We start from the raw sequence: 14639 nt of genomic DNA, 5'->3' as shown, positions 1-14639 counted from the left end.
CCCTGGCATGAGTTGGGGACGATACCCATTGAGTTAGATTGAATGAATCTAGCAAATAAAAAAAACATTTAGCAAGCACATTGTCAGGACAGCAGATATGGATGTTAAAATCACCAAAAAATAGGACATAGTCAGGATGCAGTCTGCCACAAGATCACAGAAATCATTAAGGAAGTTAGAGTCAGTCTTTGGAGGCCGATAAATCAGCACAACGAGCAGGCGGGGGGAGATGCACAGTTCAAAGGAAGAAAATGACATGGTGGGTGTAAGCTGTTTACAAGGAAAGCTGGATTTAAAAACAACAACCAGCCCTCCACCTCTGCCCCGTGATCTGGGGATATTGAAACACGAGCAGCCAGGTGGTACGAGCTCCAGCAGGGCGCTTGAGTCACCAAACGGGATCCGGGACTCACAGATGCAGAGAAAACCCGAATCATGCTGAATTAAAAAATCCCGAAGAATTAAAGTTTTGTTCAGCACAGACCTGGCATTGACCAGACCAAACCGGGTCTGCAGCGGGGCTGCAGCACCGGGATCGCGCACGGGCCCAGTCTCCTCCAGCTCAGAGCCCGTGACCGAGCACAGATTCTCCCAGCAAACCCCACTCTGGCGAGGTCCGGCCGTGGCGCGGTGCCAGCTCACCCTCAAAGCCTTCACTAGGGAGGCGCAGAGTAATCCATCAGACGTCTCGGAGCCACCGGGTCACAAGCTGGGCCAAATCGGACCAGCCGCTTCCGAATAATGACTAATAATAACAATAACGACCTAATGACAGCAAACTAGAACGATTAATAAAATGACGAATTCGACTCAAGATCATGAGTGATTTCTAGATCTTTCTGCAGACAAATTCAGTGTGTTGTTTCCAAGTTACCTTCTCATCAGCGGGTTGTCCAGTAATCGGAAGGTTGCAGGTTCGATCCCGGCTCCGGACAGAGAATTCTGCTGTTGTGTCCTTGGGCAAGACACTTAATCCACCTTGCCTGCTGGTGGTGGTCGGAGGGACCGGTGGCGCCTGTGCTCGGCAGCCTCGCCTCTGTCAGTGCGCCCCAGGGCAGCTGTGGCTACATCGTAGCTCATCCCCACCAGTGTGTGAATGGATGAATGATACACTGTAAAGCGCTTTGGAGTCCTTACTCTGAGAGGCGCTATACACGTGCGGGTCATTTCATCAATAATAAAAACTAACAATTTAGTTTGACACACTTGGACGATGGTGATTCCCTCAATAAATAGATTTAAATCTTCTGTTCTTTATCTTTTGGTTTTTGTTCTGAAATAATTAGAATTTTTTTGGACAATTTTGTCAATTTTTTTTAACTTCCAACCAAACTGAATTCTTTGTTTGCTTCTCATACCAGACCATCCATGTTTGAATGACATTAAAAGAAAAGTATCATCAGCAAACATTAGAGGCCGTGCCTTTTAACAAGCATCTTTTAAATCACTGATTTGGATTCAAAACAGCAACCTGGCTTTGCTGATGCAGAACGTGCAGGAGCACTTGATGAGCATCAAATCGCCCGTGCTTTCCTGTGAATCACAACAGACGCGTTATTCTGCTCGGGCATCAATTTATAAATAAGCTTCACCTTCCCTGGCCATAGTGTGTGTGTGTGTGTGTGTGTGTGTGTGTGTGTGTGTGTGTGTGTGTGTGTGTGTGTGTGTGTGTGTGTGTGTGTGTTGGCTTTGGGACATCAAATTTCAGATTTAATACAGTTCAAAGTTATTTTCACTTTGTAACAAAAATACAATAACTTTTCTATCTGTTAATTATTATATGAAGATGCTTCCTCATTCATTTTCCTCATGACAGTGTAACTTGGTCTTTAATATGAAACTGATTAACAGCAACTCCTTACAGTCACTAGAAGTAACTATTAAGATACTGCAGAGAAAAAAATCCTGGTGCCGTCAATGCCTTGAGGGGTCATGGACCTCAGGCTGGGAAACACTGGTTTAACACGGTGTTCCTGAAAGAGATTCAAATTCTGATTAAACATCAGATGGAACAGGACCTTTTATTCCACACCAAACAACACAAAAGGTCTCCAGGAGCAGCAAACCCCTTGCTGTGAACACGATCACAGTTTAGCTGCAGGTGGTTTATCTGTGAACATTTTTTAATGTGGATTTGTGGTCTTTCCCCAACTGTTCATTTGACTGTTTATAAAGATTTATGAGGAGGAATCCTTTGGTTCCTCAGCCCCACCAGATGCCTCTGGTCCTTAAAGGTGTGGCTGAAGGAATGAATGCCTTCTAAGTCGTACTCTGGGGAAGAAAAGCTCAGATGTGCTTGTTTCAGGAACTAGCAGAATGCCACATCAGCGGCGAGTTTCAGGCGGCATGATTTGTCTTATTTCCTTATATTTGGACATCTTGGCTGCATGGTGGTGCAGTGGTTAGCACTGTTGCCTTGCAGCACGAAGGTCGCAGGTTCAAAACTCGCCTTTCTGCGTGGAGTTGGTTCTCCTCATGCAAGCGTGGGTTTCCTCCGGGTACTCCGGTTTCCCCCACAGATCACAACATGCCATATAGGTTATAAAAATTGTACGTCACTTTGGATAAAAGCGTCTGCGAAATGAATAAACATAAACATCTTGCCTCAGATTGGAGAAGCAACGTGACTCTACCACTGCCTCTGTTTGCTCTGCAATGTTGATGTTTTATCTCTACAAATATCACAAACCTGAAGAAGTTTTGCTTTGTGGTGAAGTTGCTAATGCTAACGGCTAGCTACTTGGACGCTAAAACTGTCAGGGCCGGTATGAAGGACTGGACCCAAATGCAGAGTTCAGCAAAACAAGGCTTTTATTCAGGCAAAGGCTTATTTAACTAAGGATCAAAGAACAGAACTGAGTCAAAGGACCCAGAGATCAGTTATGCGTGGCTGGAACAAGAGATCGCAAACTAACGAACTGGCAACTGAAAGAGAAACAGAAGCTGGTTAAATACACACAAGAACAGCTGAGAAATCAGAGTGATGAGGAACAGGAAACAGAACTGAAACAGGAGATGCAACACCAAAATAAACAGGAAGTGGGATGGATGAACAGTATTCACAGCAGGGTGTGACGACACCAACAACAGCCTTCCCTGTCATGAGTCAAGTTGGTTGAGTCCATGATTGTTTTTTTTCTCCACAGATTGAAAGGTATAGCTTCAATACCGGAATAATGGAGGAAAAGGAACACAGCATTCCAAGACAAACACCTGCTACCTAGAGTAAAACATGGTGGAGGTTCCATCATGATGTGGGGCTGTGTGGCCAGTGCAGGGACTGGGAAAATATAAAGTTTAGGCATATTACCATATAAGCACTTCAACATGTGTTTTAAACGAAAGATGGCCTTTAAAGTTGAGGGCCACATGGATTCCAGATTCTGGAGACCAATGTCCAGGAATCAGTGACAAACACAGCAAGAACAACAATAAAACACAAACAAGAAAACATCAACAATGGGAGAAAGCCATATAAACATGAGTCTTTAAAACTGATTTAAAATGAGAGAGGGAGGGAGCCAGATCGAGAGTGCGAGTGCATTCAATAGAGTGGGGGGCAGCACACATAAAAGCCCACCCACCACGCGATTTGTATCTCATAGGTGGTGCACAGAGCAGCAGACGGTCAGCTGACCTCAGAGCCCGGCTTGGCCAGATATCCTGGGGCAGAGCCATTCAAAATCTTAAAGACAAGGGTAAGGAGCTTGAACTTGACACTTATGTTTACAGGTAACCAGTGCAGATGTTCCAGAACGGGAGTGATGTGAGAACGCCTGCTAGTGTTTGTCAAGAACCTGGCTAGACAAAAGAATGGTCCAAAACCAGACTCTCATTGGAAGCTAGGGAGCAGTAACGTCTGCAAAAGGAGGATCTACTTGCAGAGGCCATTAGACATCGAGGAGTGTATTTCTTCACTACTAAATATAGATATATATTTTTTGGTGGTGCCCAAATTTATGCACCTGTCTAATTTTGTTTAAACAATTGTTGCACACTTTCTGTAAATCCTTTAAACTTGGTTCACTTCGCAAATATCACTATGTGTCTCCGATTTATTTACCGGGATTTAGTCATAATTACCAACGACTTATACAGGAAAATCATGAAGGCTGCCCAAACTTTCCCATCCCTCGACGGAGCCAGCTGACAGGCTGTGCGCGCTCCCGCCACAGCTTCCTCTTTCGCGCATGTGTAACATAGTTAATAGGGCTCTAAAAGAAGTCACACATGCACTTTCCGTTACGACACCCTCAGACCGCGATGACGGAGTGCCGGCACGCGACGGTGACCGGTCTGAGCTGGGTGATGGTGTTCGGGGGGGTAGCCTACCTGCACCACCAGACCCGATCCTGTGCGAAGTACGGCCGCTACTCACTGGAGGGCAGCCGCTGCTGCCCGGCCCGCCTGGGCTGGTTCCTACAGGAGGTCCCGGCCTTTCTGATGCCCCTGGTGCTGCTGCTGGGATCCGAAGCACCAGCCTCCGAGACCGGGAGGACCCTGGTGCTCTGCATGTTCATGCTGCATTACTTCTACAGGTCGGAACCATCTGAGATCTGCATTTGTCTCCTAGCGACAGGAAGAACGAACCCGAACCCGGTCTAGTTCCACATCCATATTTCTGATCGCGTGCTTTTACTTTGAAATGCACCAGGTGTCGATAGCTGGGGGGAGTGGGTATAGTTTGGGACTTGTATGTCACAGGTGCGCACACGCGCGTGTGTGTGCGTGCGTGTATGTGTGTGTGTGATTGTGTACTGTTTATGTGTGTGTTGTGCGTGCGTGTGTTTGCGTGTTAGTGGCCTACTGTGTTTGCATGTGTGTGTGTGTGTGTGTGTGTGTGTGTGTGTGTGTGTGTGTGTGTGTGTGTGCGTGTGTGTTTACATGTGTGTTGACGTGTGTGTCAGTGTGTGTGTTGTGCATGTATGTGTGTGTAGGCATCTACCATACTTGTCAAGTCTCCCATGTTGCCTGGGAAACTTCCACATTTCCTCCACTTTTCTGGCCATTTTCCTGGAGCCCGGGGTCTTGAATAGGATAAAGTTATCAGGAAATCGATCTCAAAACTGAAATTCCTGAACAGGTGTTGTGCCAAAGTAGTTACCCCCCATTAAAAATTGTTTCCCCACTCACGGGAGCGATACTGTAATACTGTAAAACCAGACGTGATCATGGAAACGCCAGGGGTGTGTCCAGGGAGTGGCCTGGGGTAGCACATGCCACCCTTGGAATCTAATTGGCCACCCCAGGTGCCAACACACTAATTTACCTTTAAATAGGATTTTTGTTGTCCACAAAAGGCTTGGGGGGGGGGGGGGGGGGGGGGGGGAACATAACCTTTGGTGCCACCCATGCACAAAGTTGTGCCTCACCTGGGCCACCCCATTTTACAGGATCTGGACACGCTACTGGGAAACACGTCGCTCTCCGGTGAATTTACACTCGGTTTACACTTTGTTTTTGTTGGCGTTGCTATTAGGAAATAGTTTATTTGCCAAATCAATCATATAACCAATAACTACAGTAACGTTGCAGAGGGTTTCTTCACAGCAAAAGTTAAGGAGGGATACAGATTTTATCAGGCTGTGTGGCCTCGGCTGCCAAAATGTGCGCCCCCCATCAATAATACACATCAGCGTTGCTATCACGAAATAGATTATTTGCAAAATAAGTCACAGTATAACTAACAACTAGAAACTTTGGAGAACATTTTCTTTTTTTAGACTTCTTAATTTAACGTTTAATGTTCTCCAAAGTTTCTGTAGTTAGTAGTTATACTGTGACTTATTTTGCAAATAAACTATTTCGTGATAGCAACTCCAACAAAAACAGTGTAAACCAAGGGGAAACAATTTTTGACGGGGGTAACTACTTTGGCACAACACCGGCAGGCAAAACATCTGGACCTTGAGTCAAAGAAACTTCTTATCAGCCCTCGTACCATGCCATGTTGACAAAACCAAGTAATTAAAATTGCGCCCGCATTTTCAAAGTCAAACACATCTCTTCTAACAACGGTAGTTTTTGCATCTTTACTGTTCCCCTGCTTCAGCCCTCTCCCCCCTCCCCCGCTTCAGTCCCCTCCCACCTCCCCCCTCCCCCTGCTTCAGCCCTCTCCCCCCTCCCCCTGCTTCAGCCCCCTCCCCCCTCTCCCTGCTTTAGTCCTCTCCCCCTCCCCCTGCTTCAGTCCTCTCCCCCTCCCCCTGCTTCAGCCCTCTCCACCCTCCCCCTGCTTCAGCCCCCTCCCCCTGCTTCAGCCCTCTCCCCCCTCCCCCTGCTTCAGCCCCCTCCCCCGTTTCAGCCCCCTCCCCCTGCTTCAGCCCCCTCCCCTTGCTTCAGCCCTCTCCCCCCTCCCCCTGCTTCAGCCCTCCCCCTGCGCAGCGGCTGCAAACTCACTGATGCGCCTGCAGCCTCTCAGAGTTCCTGCTGCTCTAAACATTGACAGAATATTTTCATTTTCTGTTCCTCACTTCTGATTACCCTCAGTGGTGTCTGTCTGTTGCAACCAGCAGGTACAAAAACTAACTTGTTTTTATTTGACTATTTTTCTGTCCTGCCTGTTTATTATCTTCCTGCATCTCCTCTCAATCCTAAAGAAAAACTGCTACCTGGGTTCATATATATTCACCTCATGAGTTACCTTTGAACTGCAGTTCTAAAAGATCTACCGACCACAAATATAGAGGAGTGCGCGCCGCTCGCCGGCCGCACCGGTGAGGTGAAGTCTCTCACTGTAGGACAAAACAGGTGATGCGCTCTACACCGCAGCAGCGAAACGCATCAGGCACAAATAAAAGACAGAAAACATAAAAGGAAATGAGCCGACATGAACGATCACGTGTTAACTTTGTTTTTGATTTGACGACACTTTGAGAATGTTACTGTGGCCGTGCTCAGGACGCAGCGTCATTGATCAGAGCTCTGTGCCTCTCAGCTCAAAACAATCCCTGAAGAGTCCACATAGATGATGTAATGTAAGTGTGGCAAGGGATTCGATCCCCAGACTCCCGAGTGAGAGTCACGTGCGCTGACCAGTCAGCCAAAGAGACATCCCTGGCTCCGATGCACCCTGGCTGACTGGTTAGAGCAAGTGACTCTCACTTGGGAGTCTGGGGATCGAGTCCCGCCCGGGCCCTCGTTGCTCCACCTTGCCACTTAAATTAGAGCTGAGTAAAGGGAACTGGGTAACAGAAAAGTTATTTTGCCCTTTTTGCCTTTTTCGACTTGGAAGCTACAAATGGAACTACGATGGTTGAGGAAATATATTTTGTTTAACGATGTACAAAAGATCTTTTGTTAAAAACTGTGGAAAAAAGTAAAGCAACAATAATTTAGTTGTATCTAAATGTTTTAACATAAAAACAATACACAGAAAATAGCGCCCCCTTTAGTTCTGGAAAGCACTGGTATCTTTTCCTTTTATGGTATGACTGAGTGCCCTGTCACCTCTCATGCTGCGTTTGGCCTCAGCCAGGACCTTCTCCAGAATACTGACAATAAAAATGTTTTTAGTTTTAGGTGGAGATGGTTAAATGTGGGTGGAGTCAAATAACCAAACAGGAAGTGACCCAAGTTTGTTTTCAGGAGTTTTGTCTACTCTTTGAAGACTCGGGGACGTCCAGTCCCACTGCAGATTGTTGTCTCTGCCTTCATCTTCTGCTCACTGAACGGCTTCCTGCAGGGGCACCACTTGCTGTATTGCACCCACTTTGAGCCCACCTGGCTGACAAGCCCTCGTCTGACAGCAGGTGAGTTACAACAAGCTCCTCCCCTCCATCATCAAGAGGAAAAAGCAACCCGGTTGTGGATCATCATGGTCCAAAGAACCACCGTGTGTTCCTTCCACCAGAAGGATATAAATAAATGTGGTCTAGATCGAGGTATTTGTTCTGGTCTTTGGTCCTGATGAGTGATGATGATGTTGTTCTGGCGTTTACCAGGTAGAGCTGATCGAACAGGAAGTCCTGCTGGACCCAGCAGACCTGGTGAATAATGTAGTTGTTGTCCTTTGCAGGTGCCCTGCTCTTCTTCATCGGCCTGATCATCAACATCCACAGCGACTACCTTCTGAGGAACCTGAGAAAACCTGGAGAGTTGGTTTACAGGATCCCACACGGTACCGCTGGTTCTGATCCAGATAGATGAGTTCTGATGGCTAAGCCGTGACCTCCTGTTGACCTTTTAGGTGGGATGTTTGAGTTTGTGTCTGGAGCCAACTTCCTGGGTGAGATCCTGGAGTGGTGCGGCTACGCTGTGGCAGCGTGGTCCCTGCCGGCCTTCGCCTTCGCTTTCTTCACTATCTGCTCCATCGGGCCCAGAGCCTGCCAGCACCATCGGTACTGGTTCAGTCCATTTCATTCTAATGGTGTCAGTTTCTGATGCAGTTAAAGGAACCGTGCTGTTGTGGAGCCACGATGAACTGAAACAGAAACACAGTTATTCACGTAATATTTTCCCTGACTTTTATTTCCTGTTTGAAGAGAAAACATCTCCTCAGGCCTCAACATGCTCCAGCAGCAGGTCAGAACAGATCCAGGATCTGCTTCGGGCTGGCTCTAGGGATCACCGTCATGTTCTTTTCTTTTTTCTGCTCAAACCTGAAAAGGCAGAACAAACGTGTTGGAACCGCTCTGCCTCCGTTACCGTTTAGCTTTTACTGACAGAGACCTCAGGCTGGAAACAATGCACAGTTCATGATCATTATCTGAAATAATCCTAATTCAAAAAACACGATTTAACATAAATGTTCTACATCTAGCAAAGAAATCAGATTTAAGGCAGAGTTTCAACAAGTTAAACAATAAAGTGTAGACTTGTTTCATCTTCAGACATTTTAAAGTCAATATTTAAAGTTTATCACCAGTTGAAGAGAATGTTCCTGTACCCGTGGCGGATTGAGCCGTTGTCCTCCGTCTGTGTCTAATCTGTAACTTAAAGAGTCACACAGGTGATCCAGGTGTAGACAGCTTCCTTCTGCTCTGCTTGGTTTGTTTGTTTACAACCTAACAATCTGAGATGTTCTGAAGGTCCAGTTTGACTAGTTCATCATCAGCAGATCAGAACATCTTGAACTCTTCAGCAAATCTGGAGGAGGACCAAGGAACAGGTCTAAACCAGACCGCTATGACCTCTGACCCCTCAGAAAACAGACCCCTCAGAGGTCATTAACCAGAACCATCATCGTCAACACAACCCAATGTCCGGGGATTCGTTTAGACAAAAGATTACTTTAGACTGGGGGTTAATTTAGGCTACGGATTACTTTAGTCCAGAGATTACATTAGACCAGACATTAGTTTATATGTGGGTTTGCTCAAGAACAAGGATTACCTTAGACCAGTGATTACTTTAAACAACGGATTACTTATGACCAGGGATTACTTTAGACCAAAGTGTCCCTTAGAACAGAAATTAGTTTAAATCTGGGTTTACTTGATTTAGACCAGGTATTATTTTAGACTAGGGTTTTTGTAGACCAGGGACTACTTTAATCCAGGCTAGGGATCACTTTACACCAGAGATTAGTTTAAACTTGGGTTTACTTAAAATCAGGTATTACCTTAGACAAAGGATTACTTTGGACAAGGGATTACTTTAGACCAATGATTACTTTGGACCAGGGATTAGTTTAAACCTGGGTTAATTTAAGAGCAGGGATTACTTTAGACAAGGGACTACTTTAGTGCAGGGATTACTTTAGACAGGGATTAGTTTAAACCTGGGTTTATGTAAGAACATGGATTACTTTAGACCAGGGACTACTTTAGTCCAGGTACTATATTAGTCTAGGTACTACTTTAGACCAGGGATTAGTTTAAACCTGGTTTATGTAAGAACAAGGATTAGTTTAGACCAGGGATTACTTTAAACCAGGGATTGAGCTGAGTAGGGGTCACTTTAGACCAGGGACTACTTTAGTCCAGGTACTACTTTAGACAGGGATTAATTTAAACCTGGTTTATGTAAGAACAGGGATTAGTTTAGATCATGGATTACTTTACACCAGGGATTGAGCTGAGTAGGGGTCACTTTAGACCAGGTACTATATTAGTCCAGGTACTACTTTAGACAGGGATTAATTTAAACCTGGTTTATGTAAGAACAAGGATTACTTTAGACAAGGGACTACTTTAGTGCAGGGATTAGTTTAAACCTGGGTTAATTTAAAAACAGGGATTACTTTAGACAAGGGACTACTTTAGTGCAGGGATTACTTTAGACAGGGATTAGTTTAAACCTGGGTTAATTTAAGAACAGGGATTACTTTAGACAAAGGACTACTTTAGTGCAGGGATTACTTTAGACAGGGATTAGTTTAAACCTGGGTTTATGTAAGAACATGGATTACTTTAGACCAGGGATTACTTTAGTGCAGGGATTACTTTAGACAGGGATTAGTTTAAACCTGGGTTTATGTAAGAACAAGGATTACTTTAGACCAGGGACTACTTTGGTCCAGGGATTGAGCTGAGTAGGGGTCACTTTAGACCAGGGACTACTTTAGGTTTAGGTGTTTGTGGACAGTGTTGCAGTCTGAGGGGGGTGGAGATGAACACTTGAAGATGATAAAATCAATCAATCAATCAATCAATCAAAGCTTTATTTATAAAGCGCCTTCCGCAACCCTGTCAGGAAGCCCAAAGCGCTGAACATTGTACAGTTGTATGTAAATATATTGAATAAATCAACAATAAAAGAAATTCAAATTACAAAATACAAATTACAAAATACAAAATGGAAATTACAAGATAGATGAAACATTCTGGTAAAGGACAAATGTGTGAAACACAATTGGATTGAGTGGATGCATTGAGTGTACCAATGAAAACTGTGGAATGGATTCAACATAAAAGAGGGCCAAAATCAAACATGTTCTGGAAACGCCAAGCGGAGGAGGTGTGTTTTTAGGTGGTTCTTAAAGACTGGCAGAGAAGGGGACAGCCTAACTGAGGGTGGCAACTGGTTCCAGAGTGACGGTGCTAGGACTGAGAAAGCCCGGTCCCCACGGGTACGACACCTAGACCGAGGGACAGCGAGCAGGCCTTGGTCAGAGGAGCGCAGAGCGCGTGATGGGGAGTGTCTTTTCAGGAGTGTGGCTAGATAGGGGGGACCACCACCCTGGAAGAAATGATAAACAAAGACGAGGATTTTGAATTGTGAGCGATAGCAAATCGGAAGCCAGTGCAGAGAGGCCAGAACCGGACTGATGTGGTCCCGTTTCCTTGTCCCAGTCAGGAACCTGGCAGCGCTGTTCTGCACAACCTGTAGGCGATGCAGTGTTGACTGACACAACCCTGCATATAGAGAGTTGCAGTAGTCAAGCCGAGAAATAACAAAGGCATGCAGTACCCGCTCCAGGTGGGCTCTCGACAGCATATGCTTGATTTTAGCAAGGCGTCTCAGGTGAAAGAAACCGGACCGGACCACAGAATTGATGTGAGCGTCAAATTTAAGTCCTACATCAAGTTTCACCCCCAAACTGGTAACAACTGGTTTTGAGTATGGAGAAAGAGGGCCAAGATCAGCATAACGATCCACATTCCTGCTGTTGGGGTGAAAAACAATGAGCTCTGTCTTTCCCTCATTCAGATGTAGATAGTTGGCCATTAGCCAAGACTTCACCTCGTTAAGACAGGAGACAAAGGACTGAATAGAGTGACCTTTCTCCTGACACAATGGAGAGTAAATCTGGCAATCGTCAGCATACAGATGGAATGATAGGCCATGTTTACGAAAGATTGACCCCAGAGGTAGCAGATAAATGGCAAACAAAAGAGGACCAAGGATCGACCCCTGCGGGACCCCCCAGCGGAGCCCCTCCCAAGAAGAAAAACATCACCCAGTTTAACACAGAATGTCCTGTTTTGGAGATACGATCTAAACCAGTCCAGAGCTGACCCTTTGATCCCAACCCATCGTTCCAAGCGATCGAGTAGAATCGCGTGGTCAACTGTGTCGAAGGCTGCTGTTAGGTCTAACAACAGAAGCACCACAGATGTACCCTGATCTAGTGATAGATAGATGTCATTTAGGACCCTCAGTAGAGCAGACTCTGTGCTATGGCCAGACCTGAACCCTGATTGGAAAACATCAAATAGATCAGAGTCAGCTAAATGTGAGACCAGCTGCTGATAAACGACTTTCTCAAGCAGTTTAGATGTAAAGGGCAGGGTAGAGATAGGCCTGTAATTTTCTATCACAGAGACATCAGCACCAGGTTTCTTCAGGGTCGGCCGAATAACTGCTGCTTTCAAAGCAGCTGGGACCACACCTGTGCTGAGGCTCCCATTGATAATCTGACCAAGTGAAGGGCCAAGGCACGGAAAGGCAGCCTTCCAGAGACGAGGCGGCAGAACGTCAAGTGGAGAGCCAGATGGCTTCTGTCTCGCAACAAGCTTACTCAGCTCAGAGTATGAAACTGTATTGAGGGAGCTCAGGGTGGGTGGTGATGGATGAACTGGAACAGGGTCAACAGAGTTACAAGAAATAGCTGCTCTAATGCCCGACACTTTATCAACAAAGAATTTGTGAAAAGCTTCAGAGTTTCCAGCAGCTGTAGGAGACATGGAGCTAGGCTCCTGATACACCAGAACTGAGTTTAGCGTTTTGATGAATAATCTTGAACCTGACAGGAAATAAAAGCCTTCCAGGAGAACCGCTTGGTCTGAAGTGCATTCATAGCTCACGGGTTTTACAGTAAAACTTCTGGTAAGAACCCAGAAATCTTCTGCAGATGTTTGTAACCTGCTGCTTCTGTTTGGCCTACAGAGACTACAAGACGAGGTTTGGAGACTACCCTCGCTCCAGGAGAGCCCTCATCCCATTTATCCTTTAATGACATGGGAACTGATGATCTCCAGATCCTTCTAACCCACAGCGTCTTCCAGATCCCTCGTGCACCATCTCACTTTGATCTTTCTTTTTGAAATGGCCTTTTGGCTCAGTGACTGAAACAAACTTCACAATTTCCCTTTTTAAATGAGCTGTTTGTGACATTAGAAGCTCAGACCACTCCGACGACTCGGCCTTGATACAAGCGCTAAAACCCAGAGCTTCTAAATCATCAAACACAGAATTCAAGAAACATAGAAGAAGTCTTAAAATGAGCTCAAGGCTTTTATTTCTGCTGTCCTCTTGCAGCCTTTCTGTGTGGAGTTAGCATGTTCTAACCATTGTTATCTCCTTTTTTCAGCTAATGATCAGTTAGTTGCTTATGCAATCTCACAACGTGACAAATGTCCCATTTGATATTTTATAAACACTTTAATTCACTTATTACACATGTTCTGATGCTTTTATAATTACACATGCAATAAAGGTCACAGATTTCCGGATTCACTCATTTTACACAAGTAATAAAAACACTTGATTTGTTCACATTATATAATGGAACTGCTATGTTTTTACGCATTAGGTGATGTGTGTATGAATAGGAAGGTGAATGATTGTGTTGTGAAGTGCCTTGGGGGGTTGTAGTAATACAGACCATTTACCATTACAACAAAATAATTAAATCTAAGGTATGATTACACCTTAAATTATTAAAGAGAGCACATATGCATCTTACTGCAGGGATTAAAGTTCTCCGTCGTGGCGACGGAAATCCGTCAGTTGGAATAATCAGAAAAAAGTTCCGTCAAAATCTCGCGCTCACTTAATAGTCTCTCTCCGGTTGTATACAAACACAAACAGTGCGCACCAGGCGCTGGGTTTCTAACAGAGCCAGCTCTGACATATCACAATGAGAGTTAACGTGATGAGCGGAACCAGGACCCAAATTCCCGGTGGGCCGATCTGAGGTCGGTGTTTTTAGTCGTCTCTTTGTTTTTTTCGGGCCTGGGTTCAGTCATGACACCCTGCTGATCACCTGCCGATTAGAAGATTTCTCCTGTCAGAACAGGTGAGCTGCTGAACAAGCGTTAGTTCCTAGAAACACTTTCCATGCCCAGACTGTAGTGATCTGTCATTTGTAATTTTATAATTAATATTGAGTGAATGCACTAAACCCACAAATGATAAAAGATATGTTGTTAATCATATGACTATCAAATGTAAATGAGTATAACAGATAACTCATCTAACAGAAAAAATTATATTAATAATTTTTATTTTAATATTGATTATATTTCATTTCTAAGGTTTGGATGTCTGTGAACATTACAGAATATTCAGATTGGTGTAAAGAACATGATACTATTAATAACAGGTCATGACCTAAAGCTGCTCTGAGGTCTAAAACTCTGTCCTGGGCCTAAAGCCCTGCAGATATATTTAGTTTCTATAAACAACAACAACAAATAAACAACAGCATCTCTCCTTCAGCCTTATCGTTGAAGGAGAGATGCTGACGCTGAAGAAGCCGGCAGCTGTCGGCGAAACTGTAGCGTCAATTACAGGTGACAAAACCGTTTCTGTGATTTAAAAAAGAACGACAACATGGAATTGGAAATAACGCACAGCAAGAACACACCTAAGATGTTCAAAACCTGGATGGTGGGAGCTTTCTTCAGATGAATGAGACTCTCTCGATCAGCTTGCTTCTCACACCAAACCTTCTGTCAGGAATCTTGGTGTGACCTTTGACCCAGCTCTCACCCTGGATTCTCATGTCAGTTCTCTTGTTGGCTCTTCCTTCTTCC

At 45.0% G+C, this 14639-nt stretch overlaps 1 protein-coding gene across 1 annotated transcript; it reads left to right on the top strand.

The window, feature by feature from the left end:
* The first annotated feature begins 4179 nt into the window (after positions 1 to 4179).
* Positions 4180 to 13374, top strand: LOC107394001 (3-oxo-5-alpha-steroid 4-dehydrogenase 2). The gene is made up of 5 exons (XM_015972700.3): positions 4180 to 4538; positions 7585 to 7748; positions 8015 to 8116; positions 8186 to 8336; positions 12769 to 13374. The coding sequence occupies exons 1-5, from the start codon at positions 4231 to 4233 to the stop codon at positions 12833 to 12835; spliced, it is 792 nt and encodes a 263-aa protein (XP_015828186.3). The 5' UTR covers positions 4180 to 4230; the 3' UTR covers positions 12836 to 13374.
* The last annotated feature ends 1265 nt before the right edge of the window (positions 13375 to 14639 follow it).

This window comes from Nothobranchius furzeri, chromosome 6 (assembly GCF_043380555.1).
Source record: "Nothobranchius furzeri strain GRZ-AD chromosome 6, NfurGRZ-RIMD1, whole genome shotgun sequence".
Lineage (NCBI taxonomy): Eukaryota > Metazoa > Chordata > Actinopteri > Cyprinodontiformes > Nothobranchiidae > Nothobranchius > Nothobranchius furzeri.
The sequence above is the reverse complement of the archived record's forward strand: the minus strand, read 5'-3'. Positions and strand labels throughout refer to the sequence as shown.